The sequence below is a fragment of the Schistocerca nitens genome, chromosome 11 (assembly GCF_023898315.1).
Source record: "Schistocerca nitens isolate TAMUIC-IGC-003100 chromosome 11, iqSchNite1.1, whole genome shotgun sequence".
In the NCBI taxonomy this organism is placed as follows: Eukaryota; Metazoa; Arthropoda; class Insecta; order Orthoptera; family Acrididae; genus Schistocerca; species Schistocerca nitens.
In genome coordinates, this window is record NC_064624.1 from 10,729,422 (window position 1) to 10,754,828 (window position 25,407).

The 25,407-nt window shown below is 41.0% G+C and overlaps 1 protein-coding gene across 2 annotated transcripts in view; it reads left to right on the top strand.

The window, feature by feature from the left end:
• Positions 1 to 20,912, top strand: part of LOC126213045 (poly [ADP-ribose] polymerase tankyrase-1-like) — a 149,387-nt gene extending 128,475 nt beyond the window's left edge. Inside the window, exon 5 of one of the 2 annotated variants that reach the window (XM_049940618.1) lies at positions 20,094 to 20,912. In XM_049940618.1, coding sequence (XP_049796575.1) covers positions 20,094 to 20,249 — 156 coding nt within the window. In that variant the 3' untranslated portion in view covers positions 20,250 to 20,912. The remainder of the gene's footprint in view (positions 1 to 20,093) is intronic. The other variant, XM_049940620.1, reaches the window with a different exon arrangement.
• Positions 20,913 to 25,407: the final 4,495 nt, after the last annotated feature.

Here is a 25,407-nt window from a genome sequence, read left to right on the forward strand (position 1 = left end):
ACCTTCATAGCACAGCAATCCACAGCCATCTATATAAAAAAAAAATTGCCGATTTTATAGGTTTTGAAGTAAAAACTTTAACTTTTTCAACCACTGTTGCTTATACTTAAAAAAATAAAATAGTTTCCGTGTGAGTATATATATATATATCTATATATATATATATATATATATATATATATAAAATAAAATCGGCAATATTATATATATTGCAAATTTTATAATGAGATAAAAATCCGAAAATATGAAAAAATTCCCTTTAAGTATGTGCCTTGACAAATGTATTTCCGAAATTTCAGTAGTCTACATTCATTATTTATTGGTAGTACAATATTTTTTGGCAGTGTAAAAAAGACACTGATGTCGCCAGCACAGCCAAGTCATCGTTGTGAATCCCACGATTCAAAATAATGATTTCGACATCCTGGCACATCTCGGCCTGGCACGAAGTGTGAAAACTTCCATACTGCGTCATTGTCACAATAGTTTTCCGCCACTGTCTTACTGGCACCAGCTTCGCCGTTTTCTGCTGCCTGGATGTGCGTTAAAGTAAACAATTTCATGATTTTTCCTATGAATGCAAGCAAATGATACAAACAGATTGTAGCCACATGGCTACTCAGCAGTCTGAGGTGCCTTGCCATGTTGTGCATGAATGTGAGTGCACGAGTGCGAGTGAGTGTTAAGTTTCAGTTAGGTTAACTAGTGTGTAAGTCTAGGGACAGATGTCCTCAGCAGTTTGACCCCATAGGAAATTACCAAAAATTTCCTAAAATGATTATAGAATATTGCATTAACACAACACCATAGTTTCTATTAAAGTTCAACACTTGTGGTAACATTCCACTTCTGCTGCTGATTTTCCAGCTCACAATAAAATTCAAATATAGCATCAGAACTGAGCCCCGCTTGCAACTTAGACGTTCCAGCACAGTGCAGGTCAGTGCATTACATGCTATTACACACAGCTAAAACCTTCAGAGATGTATTCGTACATAGACATAATCACACAAACTGTTATCCAAATTATGTTAAAGGTGAACATGAACATCTCCCTGTATGTTCAGATATGACTGATTCACATGAAAACAACTCATAGGAGTAGTAGTAAGGGTACTAGGAGAAGGAGAAGGAAGAGTAGTAGGAGTAGTAGGACTAGGAAGAGTAGTAGGAGTAGTAAGAGGAGGACGAGTAGTTGGAGTAGGAATAGTAGAAGTAGTAGGAGGAAGAAGAGTAGGATTAGTAGGAAGATGAAGTGTAGTAGGAGAAGGAAGTGTAGTAGGAGTAATAGGAAGAGTAGTAGGAAGGAGGAAGAGCAATAGGAAAAAGGTAGTAGTAGGAAGAGTAGTAGGAGTAGTAGGAGGGGGAAGAACAGTAGGAGAAAGAAGAGCAGTACAAGTAGTAGGAGCAGGAAGTGCAGTATGAGTGGTAGGTGGAATAGTAGTAGTAGGAGGAGGAAGAGCAGTAGGAGTAGTAGGAGGAGGAAGATCTAGCGTTAAAAGGTTGTTTGCTTTTCGTATTTAACCAAATATAACATTGATGATGATAATTTATGGCAATGTTTGCCGACAAGATAAAGCATGCAACCTTTTAACACTAGATTGCGTACTCACGGCAGTTCTCCTTGGCCGTTTTTTTTTTTTTTTTTTTTTTTTTTGGTACGACTTGGAAAGAGAGAAAAATTAATGAATGATCGACGATGCGTCGGTTCTCGATTGTGTTCAGGAGACGTACAGATTGATTGCGTGAAAATAGTTTCTCAAATGACCTTTTAACCCGGATTGCTTTCACGCAATCAGACTCTTCAATGAAATTACCTAAGGGACCTATTTGAATAATAAAAAAAAAATGCAAAACAGTGAAATTTTGTAAAAAAGGTTGTCAGATCGGAAATTGAACACATTAATGGTCTCCCAAATACAATTGAGACACCGCGATAAAGAGCGAACCTGTAACAAAGTTCATTTAAACATAAACAGTATTTGTAGTTAATTTAAAGAAAAGAATAAGCATAGATTTTCTGTACAGTGAAGCATCAATATATTCTCAAAGAAGAAAGGCGCTAAACTATAAACATTAACAAATTTACAATGAATACAAAACTCACATTTTTATGTTTTTCTCATACATGGAGCAGTCCAACAATCGCTGCTTTTGTATGTGTGATATTTTGTAAAAATTAAATGTCCTGGCGTGCGCGTAAGTATTTTTTTTATCGTCACAAGGTTTACAAAACCGTTTTGTTTCTTGGTGATAACGTGGTTTTTCACACTAAATGAAATATAACTTGTAGCGGTGCTACACAACACGTCTTAACAAGTCGGCGACCAAACATCAAAGGTAATGAAGTACATGTTAACATGTCGGCTTCCAGAAGTACAACTAACTATAAAGACTCTAGAATTTTCCTAACAAATGATAAATTGTTCTTTCTTCTGTTTCGCAGCTTCTTGCTATCAAGCGCTGCGGCAATGATTATAAATATCTGCGCCCAGCGAGTCATAGTATTTAAAAGTACCTTTTAAACGCTGGCCGCGCGTCTTGGTGTAGGCGCACGTTATAAACAGATTTCGTTTCTTTACTCTCGTGTTGTCATGCTTAGTATCACTACAAACTACAGCTCGGTGGCTGTCCTTTTCTCATAGCAAAATGTCGGAAATCCAATAATATCACATTGCTTCCCGCGTGAGGAGCGATGACTCCGTCAGGATCATCGCGACTCACGCGTAGTCGTGATATTATTGCTTTCGTGAAACAAGTTACTATTACTTGCAACAGTTCTTTACAATAGATTTTACACACTACATCAGGCAAAGTGGTTAATATACAGAGTATCAGGTAAGTATATTCGTACGACTGAAATTGATAGTAATTTGTCCATAGGGTAACTACATGACAATTGAACTGTTCTCTTTCTAATGTATTGTACAAGGATAACAAATGTTTATTTCTCGGTAAAAGATAATGAAATTAAGACAAAGATACACATACATAGATACATTATACATGGCATAATAAACATTAAAAAATAACAAAGAAATAAATTACTTGACTTCGCAGGAAGTCTGGGTGCTGTGTGCACTCGTGGAAAAAATATGTTACAAAAAATTGACGTTCTTGTTTTACAATGACATATTACAGGAATATTCTTGTCGTGGTTTCGTCGAAGATTTCTTGCAGTAAATACGTAGCACTTTACTTATTTGTGGCTTTCATGACCTGCAAAAAAAAATGTTTCACTGCACTTGGGTAGGTATGAGTTGCACTGGGAGTGGTAGAACTTCGGGTATAAATGATAGCACTGCACTTGAGTGGGGAAATTGATTACACTTTCACAGTGGAGGAAAAGTAGGGCATCACTTTCACTGTGGAAGTTGTAGTAGTGTCGGGGTGTGATGTTGCGTTGGAAATACGTCGTGGGTCAGGAACTGGAAGATTGCTTCTGCAACATGTTGAGCCGTATGGTGGCGGTCTCTATTTCACTTGACACAAGTCCGTGCTTCCATTTATGTTTTCGTACATGAAAAATACAGAAAAAAAATCTGTATTAGAATGTGCTTACTTACTAATAACTTAGTCTAAAAGAAAATTGGATTAGGTAAGGATAACAATTATTTATGTACATAATGTGTCATTCTCTTAGGAATGCTTAGTTCTCATATTTATCTATTTTTCTGGTTTTATTTGGTTCGACACGTTTTCGTCATTACTCGGCCTGGTCAGTAAATTCGGTACCAATTGTCAAAATCGAGCTTAAGACTCTTCCGATTAGTGTCTTTATAATTTCACACGGCACATGAGTGCTTAATTCATTGCTTTATCATATTTTATTTTGAATGCATTTTAAACACATTTGGCATCCGCGCTCGTTGTGCAAAGAAAAATTGATTGTTGAATGCCCAGCGTACACAGTGTTACGTCCGTTGGTCACAATCACGTGATAGTAACTTGACAGTTCCACAACGCTAGCAGCAGTATTCTGCGAGAAGCAGAGCGTTTGGTGTCTACTAGCTGTGGTGTGAGTTTTTACACAGTTTTTCATCGACTCTGGATTACGGAAGCTGCCAGATGCGGCGACTCCCGCAGCTGTTTCGAAGAATGTGTCCATGGAAATGCGTACAGTACGGTTTGTGGTAAGTACAACATTTATTCACTTTCACTCTTCGGCTTTCTACATCGTGGTTTCGTGGTACAAGTACTTATAACAACGCGGTATTTCACACGTGTCCTTGGAGTTATCACCTTTTCAGTTCACACGTTATTATTAATTCGTGTTCACATTTATTTGGTCGTCATGTTAAGGTTCACACGCACCACTTGTTGTGGTCTTCAGTCCTGAGACTGGTTTGATGCAGCTCTCCATGCTACTCTATCCTGTGCAAGCTTCTTCATCTCCCAGTACCTACTGCAATCTACATCCTTCTGAATCTGCTTAGTGTATTCATCTCTTGGTCTCCCTCTACGATTTTTACCCTCCACGTTGCCCTCCAATGCTAAATTTGTGATCCCTTGATGCCTCAAAACATGTCCTACCAACCGATCCCTTCTTCTAGTCAAGTTGTGTCACAAACTTCTCTTCTCTCCAATCCTATTCAATACCTCCTCATCAGTTACGTGATCTACCCACCTTATCTTCAGCATTCTTCTGCACCACATTTCGAAAGCTTCTATTCTCTTCTTATCCAAACTAGTTATCGTCCATGTCTCACTTCCATACATGGCTACACTCCATACAAATACTTTCAGAAACGACTTCCTGACACTTAAATCTATACTCGATGTTAACAAATTTCCCTTCTTGAGAAACGCTTTCCTTGCCATTGCCAGTCTACATTTTATATCCTCTCTACTTCGACCATCATCAGTTATTTTACTTCCTAAATAGCAAAACTCCTTTACTACTTTGTCTCATTTCCTAATCTAATTCCCTCAGCGTCACCCAACTTAATTTGAATATATTCCATTATCCTCGTTTTGCTTTTGTTGATGTTCATCTTATATCCTCCTTTCAAGACACTGTCCATTGCGTTCAACGGCTCTTCCAAGTCCTTTGCTGTCTCTGACAGAAATACAATGTCATCGGCGAACCTCAAAGTTTTTATTTCTTCTCCATGAATTTTAATACCTACTCCGAATTTTTCTTTTGTTTCCTTTACTGCTTGCTCAATATACAGATTGAATAACATCGGGGAGAGGCCACAACCCTGTCTCACTCCTTTCCCAACCACTTCTTCCCTTTCATGCCCCTCGACTCTTATAACTGCCATCTGCTTTCTGTACAAATTGTAAATAGCCTTTCGCTACCTGTATTTTACCCCTGCCACCTTCAGAATTTGAAAGAGAGTATTCCAGTTAACATTGTCAAAAGCTTTCTCTAAGTCTACAAATGCCAGAAACGTAGGTTTGCCTTTTCTTAATCTTTCTTCTAAGATAAGTCGTAAGGTCAGTATTGCCTCACGTGTTCCAACATTTCTACGGAATCCAAACTGATCTTCCCCGAGGTCGGCTTCTACCAGTTTTTCCATTCGTCTGTAAAGAATTCGCGTTAGTATTTTGCAGCTGTGACTTATTAAACTGATAGTTCGGTAATTTTCACATCTGTCAACACCTGCTTTCGTTGGGATTTGAATTATTATATTCTTCTTGAAGTCTGAGGGTATTTCGCCTGTCTCATACATCGTGCTCACCAGATGGTAGAGTTTTGTCATGACTGGCTCTCCCGAGGCCATCAGTAGTTCTAATGGAATGTTGTCTACTCCCGGGGCCTTGTTTCGACTCAGGTCTTTCAGTGCTACCACTTTTATACGTGTCCATTAATTACTTGCCTTTTGTCGGTTCACACGCAGCAGCATATACGTGTCCATTTATTACTGACTGCATTATTACTACAAAGTACAGTTAACATTTAGTATACATATCATGTCTAAAAATTATTTACAATGAAATATTTAGTCTGTGTGCCTACAAGGCCTGACGAAAAGCGGGTCTCTTGTTCGTAGTTTGTGCTTCCAAGGCACTTTAGGTTTACACTTTGTTCGAAATCTTGTTATTCTTTTCTTTTTACAATGGTTACTCTTTTATCAAGTTCAGCTCTTTTATTTTCCCTCTATTACGTCGTTAGTTTGAAGACATAGTCAATGTGGCTTCGTTTACGTGATGAACAGTTCGTGTTCAAACTACCATTAGGGAAATAGGGAAGATTGGTGTTCCCTGCCGTGCAATTGCACATAACAAATCTTAATTGAACTCGCAATTTGCGGAGAATAAGCATAGCCCATCGACAACCAATGTGTCACGACTATCCATTCGTACAGCCTGTATGTATCAATCATGCAACCAGCCCGTAAAATTCACTTCTCTACTGGATAAGGTAGGATGGTAAGGATACTGGTAAGAGGAAAACACAAAAGACTTTTATGGAGTGAAGACATTTGAAGACACAGTGTTAATGACGTATGATATGATGAGCTTAACATAAATTATTATCACCTTAGTTTTTCATGACAAATAGTATAATTAAATCGATACAGTAGTTTGTGTCGTCTGCTCCAGCTCTCTAAACAATTTTCTATGCATATCTAAAATTACTTAAACCATGCATTAGCAGTGAACTGTGTCTGTTAACTATCTTCTGTTCCATGTATCGTAAAATTGGTTTTCTAAAAAAAAAAATCGTCGTATCTCGAGGACCTGAAATAGATATTTCTAGTACTAAATTAGTTTATTTATAAATGATCTTTGTAAGTATTTCAGCCGCACTGTGCCGTAAAATTGTTATGAGCGTACACGGTTTTCTCCGTATTATAATAAAATAATTGAGTTGCGCACTTCTTTCCTGCTACCTGGATTGTTATTGACTTAATTCTTATATGCTAAGCTGCTGCTTTTTGCCTGCTGCGCTTCATAGGTGGTCTCATAAAATTTGTTGTCACACACTCCTTATGCATAACATAACATTTACCTCATTAGAGTAAGCGACCTTAATCAATTTTTTTTTAACCTACGAGCAATCATTCTGGTCTGAATGATCATTTTAATTTATTTCTTTCAAGAGGAGAGAGCTTTGCTATACTTAAAACTAGTGATAGCAGGTGGCACTTAGCACGGCCCTACTATAATATTTATTTGTCAGCTCTTTCGGCTGTGGCCGTTCATGGCTCAATTAACTTAAAACTAACTTACATCTGAGGCAAATCTTGCTCTCCTACAATAAATGTGTTTTACTTAAGGTGCTCATATAAATTACTTATCTTGTGGCAGGTCAACAGGGTGATAGTCCTGTGCGTAACTCTTACATACGTTGGTACTTCACACATAGTATGACAACTTACAGTGTGTGTATATTTTATTTTAGCAGCTTAACTTAACAGATATTTTCAGTGGTTGACTCGGTATTTCTTCAAGTCTGCGTGATGAAACAATCGTTTTATTCGTCCAGATACAGGGTCAGCTAATAGACAGCAACCAATGTGCGGCTTTCTTAATATAATACATGGTCCTTCATACAAGTGCTGCCACTTGCGGTTCTTACGATGAATCAAAGATGGTTTAAAGTGGGTCTATAATAGCACTCGTTCATTTATACGATACGATAAGACTTTGCTAATGTGTTTGTCATGCGCCTCTTTTCTTAGGTTGGCATGAGTGGTTAAAGATATGAGAGTTTGTCTCAACTTGTCGTCTAATGTTATTTCAGGGTGTTGTAATTTCGGTCCGCAGCTTCTCCGTGGAGGCATAAAGAAGCTACTAATGGTTTTCCGACTGGGGTGGAGCTGAAATGTCAGTTATTTTTACTTGACTAGTATTTTGTGACATATCAGGTCGAAAATTTGCGTTCGTATCCCATACGACTTGTGCATCTCTTGATTGCGTGTTATTTGACATCGCGTTTGGTGCTTGGTTCGCCTGTGTGTAGAAAATGGTCGGATTTCCTTGGCTATTATGACCGGCGGTGTCAGCAAAAGCATGCGACGAATTGTCCTGACTATTGTTCCTGAACTGTCGGTTGGGTTGGTGAGAAAATGTCGCATTTTTCGGCTGTGCAAAATTCATTTGGTGAGAGGGAGTGAAGTGACTCGGCTGACTGTACTGTTGTGGTCTGTTATAATTGTTCCATTTCTTTCCCTTGTGACGATTTCAATTATTCGTCTTGTTGTTCTGGTACTGGTAATTACCGTTGTGATTTATCGGTGAATTACCGTATTGTTGCTGTGTGTTTTGATAAATCGGATTGTATCTATTCTGGTGTGGATATTTCTTATATTGTTTTCCATTACGGCAGTTGAAACTGTTATGATTTCCGTAAGGCTGAGCGTTTGGTTGTCCCTTGTTATGTTGGTACGACATTCCATTGACGCAATTTGTTATGTGCTGCTGCCGAGCGGGCGGTCCATTATTATAATTATTCCGCGCGCTCGCACGCACATCCTCATAGATCATATCCAAATTGTCAAGAACAGAAAGAAATGCTTCTAGGTCTTCTTCACTCATATTAACTAGTTTTTCTCTTATTGACACAGGAAGTTTTGACTTTAAGATCATGATTACATCTTTGGTTGAAATGGGCGTGTCCCAATACTGAATTTTACGTAGATATTTTTCAAAATAACGTCTCAAACCTCCTCCTTTGGTGTTGAAAGGTTCGGCGTTGGAAACCTCCTTTCGGAGTCTTTGTTGTATACCTGAACTCCAGAATTTATTCAAAAAATGCTTTTCAAAATCTGCATAGGTGTGACATTTGTCTATAATTTCTGTACCCCAAATTGATCCTTCACCGTGTACATAGCCTAAGATGAACTGTATCCGCTGCCTGTCGTTCCATGATTCTGGAAAAGCACCTGTGAATGATTTTAGAAATACCATGGGATGTATATCTCGTTTTTCAGGTATAAAAGGCTGAAAAACTGTGTTTTAGCACACTCTCGTCTCGCATTAGTTCGAGTGTTAGTTGATCGGCATGACTACGTGACGTAGAAGTTTCGTCACGCATATTATTTACTGTTGGTGAGAATTGTACCTGACACTCGGGATATTGACGATTATCGTGTTCTGGCGGTAGCGAATACTCACTTTGATTGTCACCTTGCAATTCCGTAACTTGTCGTTTCAGTTGATCTATATCATTGCTTAGCTGACGTTTCCATTCCGGAAGATCGTGGCTAAATGCTCGTCTGATTTCACCGAATTCACTGGTTAAAGTGTCACCAGAAGTACCGGGAGCGGTTAAGATTTCTGCTGTCGCAGATTTAACCGTACCCTTTAGTTCAGCGTGTACCTTGCTGACAATGTACTGTTCTTTGGATTGCATCCACTCTTCAAATTCCCTATTAAGTATATTGCTTATACCGGTCTTGACATCTGCGATCTTTTTGTCAATATTGACATCGGATATTTGCTGAGCAAGGTCTTCAACTCGCTCGCCAACGTGGTTGACACCTTCTGTCAATTGGCTTACTCTCGTTGAAACATCACTGTAATGTTTCAAAGAGTCACTCGCAGTTGATTTACACACATCTACTTGGGCCTGCATATCTGTGAACTTGCTACCAATATTGGTCTCGGCGGATTCCACCATCGAAAGAACACTATCAATTTTTGCGTGTACACTTGCGTTTAGCTCGCTTGCGTAAGCTGGCTTTAATATTTTCCTCCATGGTGTCATTCGAATTTTGATTTGTGCTTGGATGTCGGTAATAACAGAATTAATATTGTTCATTCGCACTTGAGTGTCCTCTATCCTTGATTATAAACAGTTGAACCTGCTGTCACTTTGATTTGCTAACTGACTGATTTGCGTTCCAAGATTACCCATGTGAGCTTCAATGTTATCACTCTTGTTTGTAAGCTGTGCCATTCGAGTGTCAAGATTACCCATGTGAGCTTCAATGTTATCACTCTTGTTTGTAAGCTGTGCCATTCGAGTGTCAAGATTACCCATGTGAGCTTCAATGTTATCACTCTTGTTTGTAAGCTGTGCCATGTTTGCTTCAAAGCTGGTTTTCATATCAGCAAACAATTTTAGTATATCTGACAGCGAGCATTCACGTGACTGCGACGCGGGCTGTGGCGCCGACAGCTCACGTGTCGCTTCGTCGTCTGTTGTTCCCCCACTACGAGATTCAGGTTTGTTTACACCCGCGCGCGGTCTAAGTTGCCTTGGTTGCTCATCAGCCATTGTAAATTTAAAGTAGTTACACTGCACGAGCTAGAAAAGATATTTTTTTTTAAATTATGATTTTCACTTGTCAGGTGCGCCAAGGATTTCGCGTCCTGATATCTCAGATATTGCTTGCGCGTTATAAACAATTGAAACTCTGACACACGAAAATGCCAATATGGCAACGGGAGTGATAAAATAAATGAAAAACACTTACAGAGCACTGAAACTGGCACAGATAGTGGCCATTGAGATTCACTAAAATGCACAACAATAGAAATTCTTACTATTTCTAACTATTGTAAGCGAAATGATGTGATAGAGGCGGATCTAATAGCAAAAGGAAACAGAAATTTGGACATTAAATTGCTTGAGGAAAAGGAAAAAAGCGTAGACAGTGAATGTCACGAGCCGACTGAATGCTCGGTACGCAAAGCTTCAAACGTAATGAAAAATCGTACTCATATTAGTTGTCTTGCGCGCTGCTATTTATCGCTGTTGTGGATTCTTACTGCGATTTTCTGCATATGCGTCCTTTTTTTTTAATCACTGGTTTTGGCTTCCAATTTTCTCCAGATGGTAGCATGAAAATAAAAAGAACAAATTAGTTTTTTAGTCGAGTCCCTGTTCGGGCGCCACATCTAGCGTTAAAAGGTTTTTTGCTTTTCGTATTTAACCAAATATAACATTGATGATGATAATTTATGGCAATGTTTGCCGACAAGATAAAGAATGCAACCTTTTAACACTAGATTGCGTACTCACGGCAGTTCTCCTTGGCCGTTTTTTTTTTGTACGACTTGGAAAGAGAGAAAAATTAATGAATGATCGACGATGCGTCGGTTCTCGATTGTGTTCAGGAGACGTACAGATTGATTGCGTGAAAATAGTTTCTCAAATGACCTCTTAACCCGGATTGCTTTCACGCAATCAGACTCTTCAATGAAATTACCTAAGGGACCTATTTGAATAATAAAAAAAAAATGTAAAACAGTGAAATTTTGTAAAAAAGGTTGTCAGATCGGAAACTGAACACATTAATGGTTTCCCAAATACAATTGAGACACAGCGATAAAGAGCAAACCTGTAACAAAGTTCATTTAAACATAAACATTATTTGTGGTTAATTTAAAGAAAAGAATAAGCATAGATTTTCTGTACAGTGAAGCATCAATATATTCTCAAAGAAGAAAGGCGTTAAACTATAAACATTAACAAATTTACAATGAATACAAAACTCACATTTTTATGTTTTTCTCATACATGGAGCAGTCCAACAATCGCTGCTTTTGTATGTGTGATATTTTGTAAAAATTAAATGTCCTGGCGTGCGCGTAAGTATTTTTTTTATCGTCACAAGGTTTACAAAACCGTTTTGTTTCTTGGTGATAACGTGGTTTTTCACACTAAATGAAATATAACTTGTAGCGGTGCTACACAACACGTCTTAACAAGTCGGCGACCAAACATCAAAGGTAATGAAGTACATGTTAACATGTCGGCGACCAGAAGTACAACTAACTATAAAGACTCTAGAATTTTCCTAACAAATGATAAATTGTTCTTTCTTCTGTTTCGCAGCTTCTTGCTATCAAGCGCTGCGGCAATGATTATAAATATCTGCGCCCAGCGAGTCATAGTATTTAAAAGTACCTTTTAAACGCTGGCCGCGCGTCTTGGTGTAGGCGCACGTTATAAACAGATTTCGTTTCTTTACTCTCGTGTTATCATGCTTAGTATCACTACAAACTACAGCTCGGTGGCTGTCCTTTTCTCATAGCAAAATGTCTGAAATCCAGTAATATTACAAAGAGCAGTAGGAGTAGTATGAGGAGGAAGAATTGTAGGAGGAGGAAGAATAGTAGGAGTAGTAGTAGGAGGAAGAGTAGTTGGAGTAGGAGGAAGAGTAGTTGGAGTAGGAGGAGGAGGAAGAGCAGTAGGAGTAGCAGGAGGAGGAAGAGTAGTAGGAGGAGGAAGAGCAGTTGAAGTAAGAGAAGGAAGAACAGTAGGAGTAGTAGGAGGAGGAAGAGCGGTAGGAGTAGGAGGGAGAGTAGTAGGAGTAGTAGGAAGAGCCAGTAGGAGTAGTAGGAGGAGGAAGAGTAGTACGAGGAGGAGGAGCCGTTGAAGTAGGAGGAGGAAGAGCAGAAGGAGTAGGAGGAAGAGTAGTAGGAGTAGTAGGAGGAGGACAAGCAGTAGGAGTAGTAGGAGGAGGAAAAGTAGTACGAGGAGGAAGAGCTGTTGAAGTAGGAGGAGGAAGACCAGAAGGAGTAGGAGGAAGAGTAGTAGGAGTAGTAGGAGGAGGAAAAGCAGTAGGAGTAGTAGGAGGAGGAAGAGCAGTAGGAGTAGTAGGGGAGGAAGAGTAGTAGGAGTAGTAGGAGGAGGAAGAGCAGTAGGAGTAGTAGGAGGAGGAAGAGCAGTAGGAGTAGTAGGAGGAGGAAAAGTAGTACGAGGAGGAAGAGCTGTTGAAGTAGGAGGAGGAAGACCAGAAGGAGTAGGAGGAAGAGTAGTAGGAGTAGTAGGAGGAGGAAAAGCAGTAGGAGTAGTAGGAGGAGGAAGAGCAGTAGGGGGAGGAGGAAGAGCAGTAGGAGTAGTAGGGGAGGAAGAGTAGTAGGAGTAGTAGGGGAGGAAGAGTAGTAGGAGTAGTAGGAGGAGGAAGAGCAGTAGGAGTAGTAGGAGGAGGAAAAGTAGTACGAGGAGGAAGAGCTGTTGAAGTAGGAGGAGGAAGACCAGAAGGAGTAGGAGGAAGAGTAGTAGGAGTAGTAGGAGGAGGAAAAGCAGTAGGAGTAGTAGGAGGAGGAAGAGCAGTAGGGGGAGGAGGAAGAGCAGTAGGAGTAGTAGGGGAGGAAGAGTAGTAGGAGTAGTAGGAGGAGGAAGAGCAGTAGGAGTAGTAGGAGGAGGAAGAGCAGTAGGAGGAGGAGGAGCAGTAGTAGTAGGAGGTCGAGCAGCAGTAGGACTAGTAGTAGTAGTTGTAGGAGGAGGAGGAGGAGGTGGAGTAAAAGAGGAATAGTAGTAGAAGGAGGAGGAGTAGCAGTAGTAGGAGGCATAGTAGCGGTGGGAGGAGGAAGAGGAGGTGTAGTAGGAGGAGGAAATGTAGTAGGAGTAAGAGTACAGGAGTAGTAGTTTTTTCTTCAAAAGCTGGTTTGATGCAGCTCTCCATTCTACTCTAACCTGTCCGAGCCTCTTCATCTCCAAGTAACTTCTGTACCCTACATCCTTCTCAATTTGCTTAGTGTATTCATCTCTTGGTCTCCCTCCGCGATTTTTACCCTCCACACTTCCCTCCAAAACTAAATTGGTGACCCCTTGATGCTTCAGAACGTGTCCTACCAACGGACCCCTTCTTTTGGTCATGTTGTGCCACAAATTTCTGGTCTCCCCACCTCTGTTCAGTACCACCTCATTAGTTACATGATCAACCCATGTAATCTTCAACATTCATCTGTAGTACCACATTTCGGATGCTTGTATTCTGTTTTTGTCTAAACTGTTTATTATTCATGTTTCATTTCCATACATGTATGCACTCCAGGCAAATACTTTCAGAAAAGACTTCCTAACACTTAAATCTATACTTGATGTTAACAAATATCTCTTCTTTAGAAAAATTTGCTGTGTTTCGCAATCTACATTTTTTTGCAGTCTACTTTAGGCATCTTGTGTTATTTTGCTGCCCAAATAGCAAAACTCATCTACTACTTTGTCATTTGCTAATCTAATTCCCAGGTTTAATTCGAATACATTCCAGTATTTTTGTTTTCCATTTGTTGATGTTCATGTCTTATCTTCCTTTCAAGACACTATCCACTTCGTTCAACTGCTCTTGCAATTATTTTTGCTATCTTCAATAAAAACTTTAAGGTTTGCAATGACACTGCAATTCAATTTCTTCTCCCTAAGCTTTAATTTGGTTTCCCTTTACTACCTGTCGAATGCACAGATTGATGAACATTGGGGCTACAACCCTGTCTCGCTCTCTTGTCGACTGCTGCTTGCCTTTCATGTCCCTTGACTCACGGTACTGGTTTCTGTCCAAATTGCAAATAGCTTTTTGCTCCCTGTATTTTACCCCTGCTACCTTGAGAATTTCAAAGAGAGTATTCCAGTAACATTGTCAACATCTTTCTCTAACTCTACAAATGTTATAAACGTAAGTTTGTGTTTCCTTAACCTATCTTCTAAGATAAGCTGTAGGGTCAGTACAGGCACATGTGTGCATACATTTCTTCAGAATGTAAACTGACCTTCACCAATACTTTCATTAATGGTGATTTATTTATTTACCACATGGCGAGCATCACACCACATGAGGAAACATTTTTCTTTAACCATGCATATACAGATATTTAACACAAAAATGTCATGATTATAAGTTGATTAAATTTACATATTTACAAAGCATAGACGGTTACATGCTTATGTCCAACTGCTGAATGTATACAATCGATGCCTTAGTTGTTAACATGAACTCCTCTAGATCGTGAGGAATAGATGTATTTGGGCACATTATATGATGTACTGAACAGTTTGTCATTCTGCACCACAGTCACAGCTGGGCGATGTTGTTTATCCACATTTGCACACTAAATCAGCATATCTTCCACTATTTGTCCGTATCCTGTTGAGTGTAGTCCAGATCTTCAAGCGCTGCAGGCCTGGTCGAGATGCAGAGCACATTCAACTGTTCTGGGGGTAGCATTGCTCTGCAACACTTCTGTCAATCGGTCTGCTGCTGTTCCATTGTCCACCAGTGATTCTGTACCCTGTAAAGGTGGATGATTGGAGCGAAGTCTATTTGAGTACGGAAATGTACTCACCTATAGAAGGAGTGGGGGGGGGGGGCGGGGGGGGTTAAGGGTCACCAGCTACTTTTATAAACTCGCCCTTTACAGCAGCTTCGAAGGGCAAAAATGGGGGAGGTATACAGTTGATGATAGACAGCCAGAAAGTTGTTGATAAGCAGCTCAACCAGGCTATACACATCATCACAGGAACAATCATGCCACGACTGGTGTATGGGCTGCCAATCCAGACAGCAGCGCAGTATTCTGTCTGACGGTCCAAGAGCAGATGACCTTATTGTTGGAACTGATGGTCCTCGTGTCGTGCTACAAATTTTGCTGCTATATACAGGGGAAAGACGGGGGAGTGGGACTGATCCTTGTGGAAGGCCATTATTAAGCTTCATTAGATGGCTCATCTTATCGATTAGAACTTGGAAGCTTTCATTGCTTTTGTTGAGTGGTACTTAAGTAAATAAATTACTGAAATCAAAGTGAACTAGAAATGAGAATATAAACGAAAAACTTGGTTTAGTTTAGAGAGTTACATACTGGCACACAGCGGGCAGAGCAGCAGAACAGAAGAGACAATGACCGTGAAGTCAGCAACTTCCACTTAAGCGGGCACTGTCGATTCAGCCGTCAGGGCATCGCCCGACCGGCTCACGTGTTCCTCAGTTGTCGTATGTGAGCAAAGGCCCTCGCCTACATCCCAAGACCCAATGACCGACGTTAAGAAGATTCTTCGAGAAGCTTTTCAACGTGACAGAAGAGGCAATGACCGGCTCAAGTGTTTCTCAGCTGTCACGTGTGATCAAAGGCCCTCGCCTACATTCCAAGAGCCAATGACCGACGTTAAGAAGATTCTTCGAGAAGCTTTTCAACGTGACAGACGAGGCAATGACCGTGAAGTCGTTCACCTCCAGTAAACTGAAGTGAATAAATACGCGAGACGCAGTGGGCCAGGCAGATGAAGATGAAGACGGAGACAGAGACGGAGAGGAAGACGGAGATGGAGACGGAGACAGAGTGGAGAGACGAAGAAGACGAAGAAGTTTCAGTCAGTTTCGGTGCTGAAGACCGTCATGCAAGAAGAGTCTGCATCATGCACAGACGAACCAAGTCCGCCGCTGTAATGGAATAGCAAGCAGCAGCCGCGGCACCAGAAGACAGAAGTTAAAAGGTATTTGAAGTCTGGTTTTTACGTACCCGGGTGACTCGTGAGGACGGGAAGGAGACGGCCTCACATCAGCAGTCACCTGTGAGCTGGGATGAAGACCTGACAGCCGAAGACTGGCAAGCGGGAGTCCGTGGTTCGAGTCCGGGACACTGGCCTTGCCCCGCCGCGCCGCCCCGCTGGCCGACGCACAACACACGCGGCCGCATAGAGAAGAGAAACACTGGGACGCCACACCCAAGGTATCATCCGACGCACGACTTCGCTCGCAATAATTAAACCGGCCACCTCGCGCTGCGCGTCTCCCGTCAGCTGGGCGAGATGGCGACACGAGATACACACCGCTACGCGTAATCAGACGCCGCCGCCGCTGCCGCTGCCGCAGCAGAAGACTTCACAAACGACACAGCTGCCGCTCTCCGAACGAGAATATTCCGTAAGATACAGCTGCACAAATCTTCAATAAAAGTTATTCTTATGTAAAAATGATGTTTCATTCGACCTCATACCCGAGCCAAGGAAGAACCCACCCTGCCCACATGTTGTTAAGACAGAAAAGTTAATTTATTTAATATTTTCACCTTGACAGAATGCTTTAGAATGCTCATCCTGACAATTGACAGCATCAAAAGAGAAAACCCAGTTACATTTAGTGACAGAAGTGTCACAATTAATGTAACACAACTGTTACATTTGGTATCAGAAGCCGTTTTAGTTGTTACACTTTACATATCACTAATGAGTTTCCTATTTTAAGACATAACCCTTACCTTCACACAGCATCATAGTTCGCTGTTAGGTCTACAAACACAATTACAGTCTTTTGTTACTTTTGGAATTCTGTTTCAGTAGAAGTTGCCAGTGGCAGAATCTGCTCGATGCACCTGCTGTTCGTGGGAAATTCTGCCTCTTCAGCAGGCGCGTTTTCCAAACTTTTGTGGATGATTCTGTTATACAGCGTTCTTTAGAGAAGTTTATATCCTGTGCCAAGTAAGCAACAGGTCGGCAGCTTTGCGGTTTCTCATTTGGTTTACCTGGTTGTGCGAGAGCTGTGATTTTTTGCTCTTTATCTAATGTTAATGGTGATGCATAAATGATTTCATATACTGTGGTGCAGGCAATAAGTAACAAGTGTTTCTTTTACATCTGTGTGTATATAGCAGCATTAGTTAATAAGTAGCAACGAGTATTGGCAGTTCGATAAATCTCAGTAGCCATTCCACACTGTAGCGTACTCCTGCTCCAACTTTAGCTGGCCACCTGTCCTGAAACGAGCCACATGCTCTCTGGTACAGACAATGGAGCCACGTTTCTGAAAATTCGTTCTACTTGTGTTCTTTAACAGCACTTTATCTCCTTCTGTATCTCCTTATGGGCTCTCTTAAAAGGGAGTGAATAAATTAAGGTAACGAACATATGCTAGTACGATAATGAAGAGGTCACACTCTGCACTCAACATACGTCATGACTTCCTATCGGAACTAGCAATCGGACCAGCCATTGTTGCTTAGTGGGGCACCTAATTTTACTCCACTGAAAGAAGTCATGTGTTGTGCAATTCAATTGCAATCTCTTTTCCTTTTCACTTTCTCCGCATTTAACAAGTTTCGTTTCATCTCTCTCTTCCTTTTTCAATTCACTGAGGTCAGCTGTTCACCGCACGTCCTACATCTGTCTCTACTATTGCTTCATAATGGGGCACTTGCTTAACTAATCTCTCTCACTCATTCTCTTCTGTCTTGTTTCCAGTAATCCAAAGAGTTAAAGAAGTGATTTCCTTATCGAAGGGACAACGCATCCATTAAGTAAGTTAACTTCAAGTTTTGAAAATACCAAAGTTAAAAACTATATGTGTTTTATACAAGTCGATGAATAATATTAAGTTGTTGATAACAATTTGAAGTTTCAGTCAGTGCTTGAACACATAGTTAAGAGAAGGAAGCTATAAACGTGGAGATGACAGGATAAATACAGCGAGTGATAGTAACCTGAATAGTGATACAAATCATATGATGGGTTCTGAATTTTTTTTTTTATTGATGTATACAGTAATAACTGCTAATTTGTGCTGAGGCTGAAACCAGGAGGAGACAGTGCTCGAGTCTGGTCGAATGAAATTAAAGCACTCACGATCTGACTGCCATTTAAAAGAACTGAAGACAGGAGTCTACTGTTCCACTGGCAACTACAAAATCTGCAGTCAATGTGATATGATTTAAAGTAAACGAATTATTCACATTCTAAGTAGTCTGTAGATACACTATGTGATCAAAAGTATTCGGACACCTGCCTGAAAATAACTTACAAGCCCGTTGCGCCCTCTATCGGTAATGCTAACATTCAATACCGTGTTGGCCCATCCTTAGTCTTGATGACAAAAAAATGGTTAAAATGGCTCTGAACACTATAGGACGTAACTTCTGAGGCCATCAGTCCCCTAGAACTTAGAACTACTTAAACCTAACTCACCTAAGGACATCATACACATCCATACCCGAGGCAGGATTCGAACCTGCGACCGTAGCGGTCGCGCGGTTCCAGAGTATAGCGCCTAGAACCGCTCGGCCACCCAGACCGGCTCTTGATGACAGCTTCCAACCTCGCAGGCATATGTTCAATCAGGCGCACGAAGGTTTCTTGGGGAATGGCAGACCATTCTTCACGGAGTGCTGCACTGAGGAGAGGTATCGATGACCCTTGGTAAGGCCTGGCGCGAAGTCAGTTTTCCAAAACATCCCAAAGGCGTTCTATGGGATTCACGTTAGGACTCTGTAGATGTCAGAGGTGTTATTGTCGTGTAACCACTCCGACACAGGCCGTGCATTATGAACAGGTGTTCGGCCATGTTGAAAGATGCAGTCGCCATCCCTGAATTGCTCTTCAACAGTGGAAAGCAATAAAGTGCTTAATACGTCAATGTAGGCCTGTGCAGTGATAGTGGCACGCAAAACAACGAGGGGTGCAAGCCCCCTTCATGAAGAACACGACCACACCATAGCACCACCATCTCCGAATTTTACTGTCGGCGCTACACATACTGGCAGATGACGTTCACCGGACATTCGCCTTACCCAAACCCTGGCATCGGATCGCCACATTGTGTACTGCGTTTCGTCACTCCACACAGCGTTTTTCCACTGTTCAATCGGCCAATGTTTACGCTCCTTACACCAAGCGAGAAGTCGTAGGCATTTATCGGCGTGGTGTGGCTTATAAGCAGCGGCTCGGCTATGAAATGCTAGTTTTCTCACCTCCCGCCTATCATAGTACTTGCAGTGGATCCTGATGCAATTTGAAATTCCTGTGTGATGGTCTGCATTAATGTCTGCCTATTACACATTACGACCCTCTTCAACTGTCGGCGGTCGCTGTCAGTCAACAGACGAGGTCGGCCTGTACGCTTTTGTGCTGTACGTGTCCCTTCACGTTTCCACTTCACTCTCACATCGGAAACAATGAACCTAAGGATGTTTAGGAGTGTGGAAATCTCGCGTACAGGCGTACGACACAAGTGACACCCAAAAACCTGACCATGTTCGAAGTCCGTGAGTTTCACATTCTGCTCTCTCACGATGTCTAATGACTACTGAATTAGCTGATATGGAATACCTGGCGGTAGGTGGCAGCACAAAGCACCTAATATGAAAAAGTATGTGTTTTTGGTGGTGTCCGGATACTTTCGATCACACAGCGTATTAGGAGTAAAAAGAGGATCTTATATTGCAGTTATACGTATTGGTTGGATTTCAAAACCTTAGAACTTGTCTTATTCTCAGTTGCTCTGTAACAGACTGAAATTAAAAGGAGACTGAAATGGCCAAATGAAGGATCAAATGGTAGTGATCGCTTTTTGTGCAGTTATGATATTTTTATCATTTCAACCTTTTCCAGTCAGAGCTGAAAAAGGGTTTAGGTGCAGGAACAGCAAGCTTACTATTCAAATATGTTGTAACTAATATCAAGGTGTGCATTTATGTTGTAGGACACAAGTACAGCTGAGATTCAGACCAGTTTTGCCACCGGTGGTTGGCAGCAGCAACTGAGCGCGTCAGAGGTGGCCACCCTGGGCGAGCTGGCCGCAGTCAGAAGAACTGACATCTGTCAAATATCGAAATTTAATTGTCAGAAGCAATGGTAGCGGCCACATTTGCCAGAAAAAATGGTTCGTCTATAGTTGTATGTAGGATTGATAGTTACTGTTGAAGGGATATATTGAGAACCAAAGTCAGTAAGCTGGCAGAATAGTTACTGCTGGAGAGCTTTAACACGATTGTAACTGACTAAGTCTGTACATTAGGTAAATCGGAGAGAGATGGCACATAGTACAGAATCATGTATGTGAAGTGCCATGTTGCAATTTTAGTAGAACTTTTTTTTGTGCAAGTAAACACACCAGTTGTCTATGACAGTTATTTTGATTCTGTTCAATGTAACATTCAAAATAATATTTGACCACAAAAACACCTTTACATTGAGGTGTCTCCCTTATGCTATGAGTGACGTGCCACATGCTAAAAACAGCAAAACTACCCTGTTCTTAAGTCAAAATGTGTGTGTGTGTGTGCGCGTGCGTGCGTGTGTGTGTGTGTGCGTGTGTGTGCGTGCGCGCGCGGTGTGATAAATGTGGTGTGTAATAAATGTGTTGTGGGGCGGCGAAAAAAACTATGGAGTTTAACAATATGTTTTTAAATATCCTTATTAAGTATCTAAGTAATTCACTCATTTAGATAACTAATCAACTGATGATAGTTGGAAACATTAAAATTAAGATATATAATCTATTTATCTTTATCCATTTATATTTGTTAATACATTCAATAAACCCTGGTGAAATATTGAATCTGAAACAAAAATAAAATTTATAAACTTACTTCATTTGATTTTCTTCCTATTTTCTCGGCCACAATAGACAAAACACATCAAAAATGGTGCAATCTTTATGTAAGAAAAGTTGCACAACTTTTTTTTTGTTGCTGTTTTCAGGTATAATTCTCCACACTGTTTCACACACAACTAGGGATATTTTTTTTTGTCTTCATCCAGGTCGTAGGGATCGGAAACGTATATGGAAAGTCATTTGAAAGAAGCTACTCACAAAACAGAAATGTTTTCACTTACTGAAAATTGTCGTTTGCTTTATGTGGGAAGTATCGGTAACGAAAAAATGTGCCGCATGTGTATCTGATTTTACTGGGGCATGTATCCCGATGGTTCATGGTGTGGGTTCCTGTAGTCATGTCCTAGTTCATGAACCACGGGCAACGTATGAGTGGCCAAGTAAGTGGTCCCGACAGTCGGGATACCAGTTACTTTGGAATAAGGCTGGGCATCTCGGACATATTCTGAGTCGTGGTCACCTTTGTGCTCATACGGCAAAGACTACCAAATCCACCGGTTAGTCCCTCAGCCGTTAGGGGTAAAACCCAATGGGACTCGGGGCAAGTAACGCTAGCAACCTGCTTCCTCGGTACTTTAAATATGATGCTGGCAACAATCAGAGCAAAATGCCTCGGACCTTCGGAGGTGACGGAGTCCCACCTCTAACTGACAAACCAGGGACTCCTAAGATACGACTTGGCAAACAAATGGTAATGAGATGGGGAGCTATTAATATCAATGGGGACTACTCTGGGAAGAAGGTAGAGCTGGCAGAGGCTGCAAGTAAGATGGGGCTGGACGTTTTAGCTGTTAGTGACATTCGGGTAAGGGGTGAGAAAGAAGAGGAAGTGGGAGAATACAAGGTCTACCTGTCAGGAGTCAAAGCAGGAACAGCACAATGGGGTGTAGGGCTTTACATCAGGAAAGAAATGGAACCCAGCGTAGTTGCAATAAGGTATGTAAACGAACGACTGATGTGGATAGATTTGACAGTGTCTAGCAAGAAAATTAGGATTGTGTCAGTATATTCGCATTGTGAAGGGGCAGATCAAGATAAGATGGATAGTTTTTATGAGGCACTCAGTGATGTAGTTGTTAGAGTAAAGGACAAGGACAGTGTTCTGCTCATGGGTGATTTTAACGCCAGGATTGGAAATCGAACAGAAGGGTATGAAAAGGTTATGGGTAAATTTGGAGAGGATATGGAGGCCAACAGGAACGGGAAACAACTCTTGGATTTCTGTGCCAGTATGGGCTTAGTAATCACAAACTCCTTTTTTAAACATAAGAACATTCACCGGTATACTTGGGAAGGCAGGGGAACCAGATCTGTCATTGACTATATAATAACAGATCAGGAATTCAGGAAGGCTGTGAGGGACACACGTGTATTCAGGGGATTCTTTGATGACACTGATCATTATTTAATCTGCAGTGAAATTGGGATTGTGAGGCCGAAAGTGCAGGAGGTCAGGTCCATATGTAGGAGGATAAGAGTGGAGAAACTTCAGGATAAGGAAATCAGGCACAAGTACATAACAGCGATCTCAGAAAGGTACCAGTTAGTTGAATGTAGTCAATTACAGTCATTGGAAAAGGAATGGACAAGGTACAGGGACACAGTACTAGAAGTGGCTAAAGAATGTCTTGGAACAGTAGTGTGTAAAAGTAGGATGAAGCAAACAGCTTGGTGGAATGATACAGTCAAGGCAGCCTGTAAATGGAAAAGAAGGCGTATCAAAAATGGCTACATACTAGAACGCAGGTAGACAGAGAAAGTTATGTTGAAGAAAGAAACAAAGCCAAACAGATAATTGCAGCATCCAAGAAGAAATCGTGGGAAGACTTTGGAAACAGGTTGGAGACTAGGGGTCAAGCTGCTGGAAAACCATTCTGGAGTGTAATTAGCAGGGAGGTAAGAAGGAAATGACAAGTATTTTGGACAGGTCAGGAAAACTGCTGGTGAATCCTGTGGATGCCTTGGGCAGATGGAGGGAATATTTTGAAGAGTTGCTCAATGTAGGTGAAAATGCGATCAGTAATGTTTCAGATTTCGAGGGAGAATGGGATAGGAATGATGATGGAAATAGGATCACATTTGAGGAAGTGGAAAAAATGGTCAATAGATTGCAGTGCAATAAAGCGGCTGGGGTGGATGAAATGAAGTCGGAATTCATCAAATACAGTGGAATGTCAGGTCTTAAATGGCTACACAGGATAATTGAAATGGCCTGGGAGTCGGGACAGGTTCCATCAGACTGGACAAAAGCAGTAATCACACCAATCATTAAACATGGAAACAGAAAAGATTGTAACAACTACAGAGGTATCTCTTGAATCAGCGTTGTGGGTAAAATCTTCTCAGGTATTGTTGAAAGGAAAGTGCGAGTATTAGTTGAGGACCAATTGGATGAAAATCAGTGTGGGTTTAGGCCTCTTAGAGGTTGTCAGGACCAGATCTTTAGCTTACGGCAAATAATGGAGAAGTGTTATGAGTGGAACAGGGAATTGTATCTATGCTTTATAGATCTAGAAAAGGCATATGACCGGGTTCCTAGGAGGAAGTTATTGTCTGTTCTACAAGATTATGGAATAGGAGGCAAACTTTTGCAAGCAATTAAAGGTCTTTACATGGCTAGTCAGGCAGCAGTTGGAGTTGACGGTAAATTGAGTTCATGGTTCAGAGTAGTTTCAGGGGTAAGCCAAGGCTGCAACCTGTCTCCACTGTTGTTCATATTATTTATGGATAATATGTTGAAATCAATAGACTGGCTGGGTGAGATTAAGATATGTGAACACAAAATAAGCAGTCTTGCATATGCGGATGACTTAGTTGTGATGGCAGATTCGATTGAAAGTTTGCAAAGTAATATTTCAGAGCTAGATCAGAAATGTAAGGACTATGGTATGAAGATTAGCATCTCCAAAACGAAAGTAATGTCAGTGGGAAAGAAATATAAACGGATTGAGTGCCAAATAGGAGCAAAAAAGATAGAACAGGTGGACGGTTTCAAGTACTTAGGATGTATATTCTCACAGGATGGCAACATAGTGAAAGAACTGGAAGCGAGGTGTAGCAAAGCTAATGCAGTGAGCGCTCAGCTACGATCTACTCTCTTCTGCAAGAAGGAAGTCAGTACCAAGACTAAGTTATCTGTGCACCGTTCAATCTTTCGACCAACTTTGTTGTGCGGGAGCGAAAGCTGGGTGAATTCAGGTTACCTTATCAACAAGGTTGAGGTTACGGATATGAAAGTAGGTAGGATGATTGCAGGTACTGGTAGATGGGAACAATGGCAGGAGGGTGTCCACAATGAGGAAATCAAAGAAAAACTGGGAATGAAGTCTATAGATGTAGCAGTCAGGGCGAACAGGCTAGGATGGTGGGGTCATGTTACACGCATGGGAGAAGCAAGGTTACCCAAGAGACTCATGGATTCAGCAGTAGAGGGTAGGAGGAGTCGGGGCAGACCGAGGAGAAGGTACCTGGATTCGGTTAAGAATGATTTTGAAGTAATAGGTTTAACATCAGAAGAGGCACCAATGTTAGCACTGAATAGGGGATCATGGAGGAACTGTATAAGGGGGGCTATGCTCCAGACTGAACACTGAAAGGCATAATCAGTATTAAATGATGATGATGTATCCCGATCTGTAGGAAGAGATGCTGCACCTTATAAATTGATGACCTTGATAACCAAGATGGCCGTACTAGAGTCAAAACACACCCAATAGAACTTACTGTTAGTACATTTACTCAAACATTTGGAAATATTTGACTGTTTATGATAGACTGAGAACTGCTCGTGACGCTGAAAAAGATTTTTAAGGGATAGTTATAGACCTTATAACGATATGTTTACGTAATGTGTATACATAAACATACAGTTATAAATGTCCCCGTTCGTAGCCGCTAATTATAACAATATGTTTACTTTTGTGCTGTAACATATAGCTATAATCAGCGGTGGAAACATATTTGCGAACGCCGACCGTGTGCGGCTGTTTCTTGTTGGATCGTCTGATCAGTCGGAAGTTGCATTGCGGAAGAGAGTAAATGCCTATTCAAAATATAATTATTTTTGGATAGCTCAACATGAATTTCCTAAGGGACCGTAGTTTATCATGCATTTACCAATAGAATATGGCGCGGAGAAAATATTTCGCCGCATACAACTTCCGTCCGATTTCGACGAAAGAATTCGTGACTGTGAACTCTCTATTTGGCAGAAACATAAAGAAAATTAAATAACTTCATGAAGGAGTGAGACATAGATTCTATATTAAATAAATAGTCCATACACCAGTTCCATTTAAATCTGAATTTATGGCAATTAATAGACGAACTTACACTGCAATGAAGGATTTAACATGGATGCCGTTTTGACTGGCACTTCTCGTAATGAAAACAATTCCTT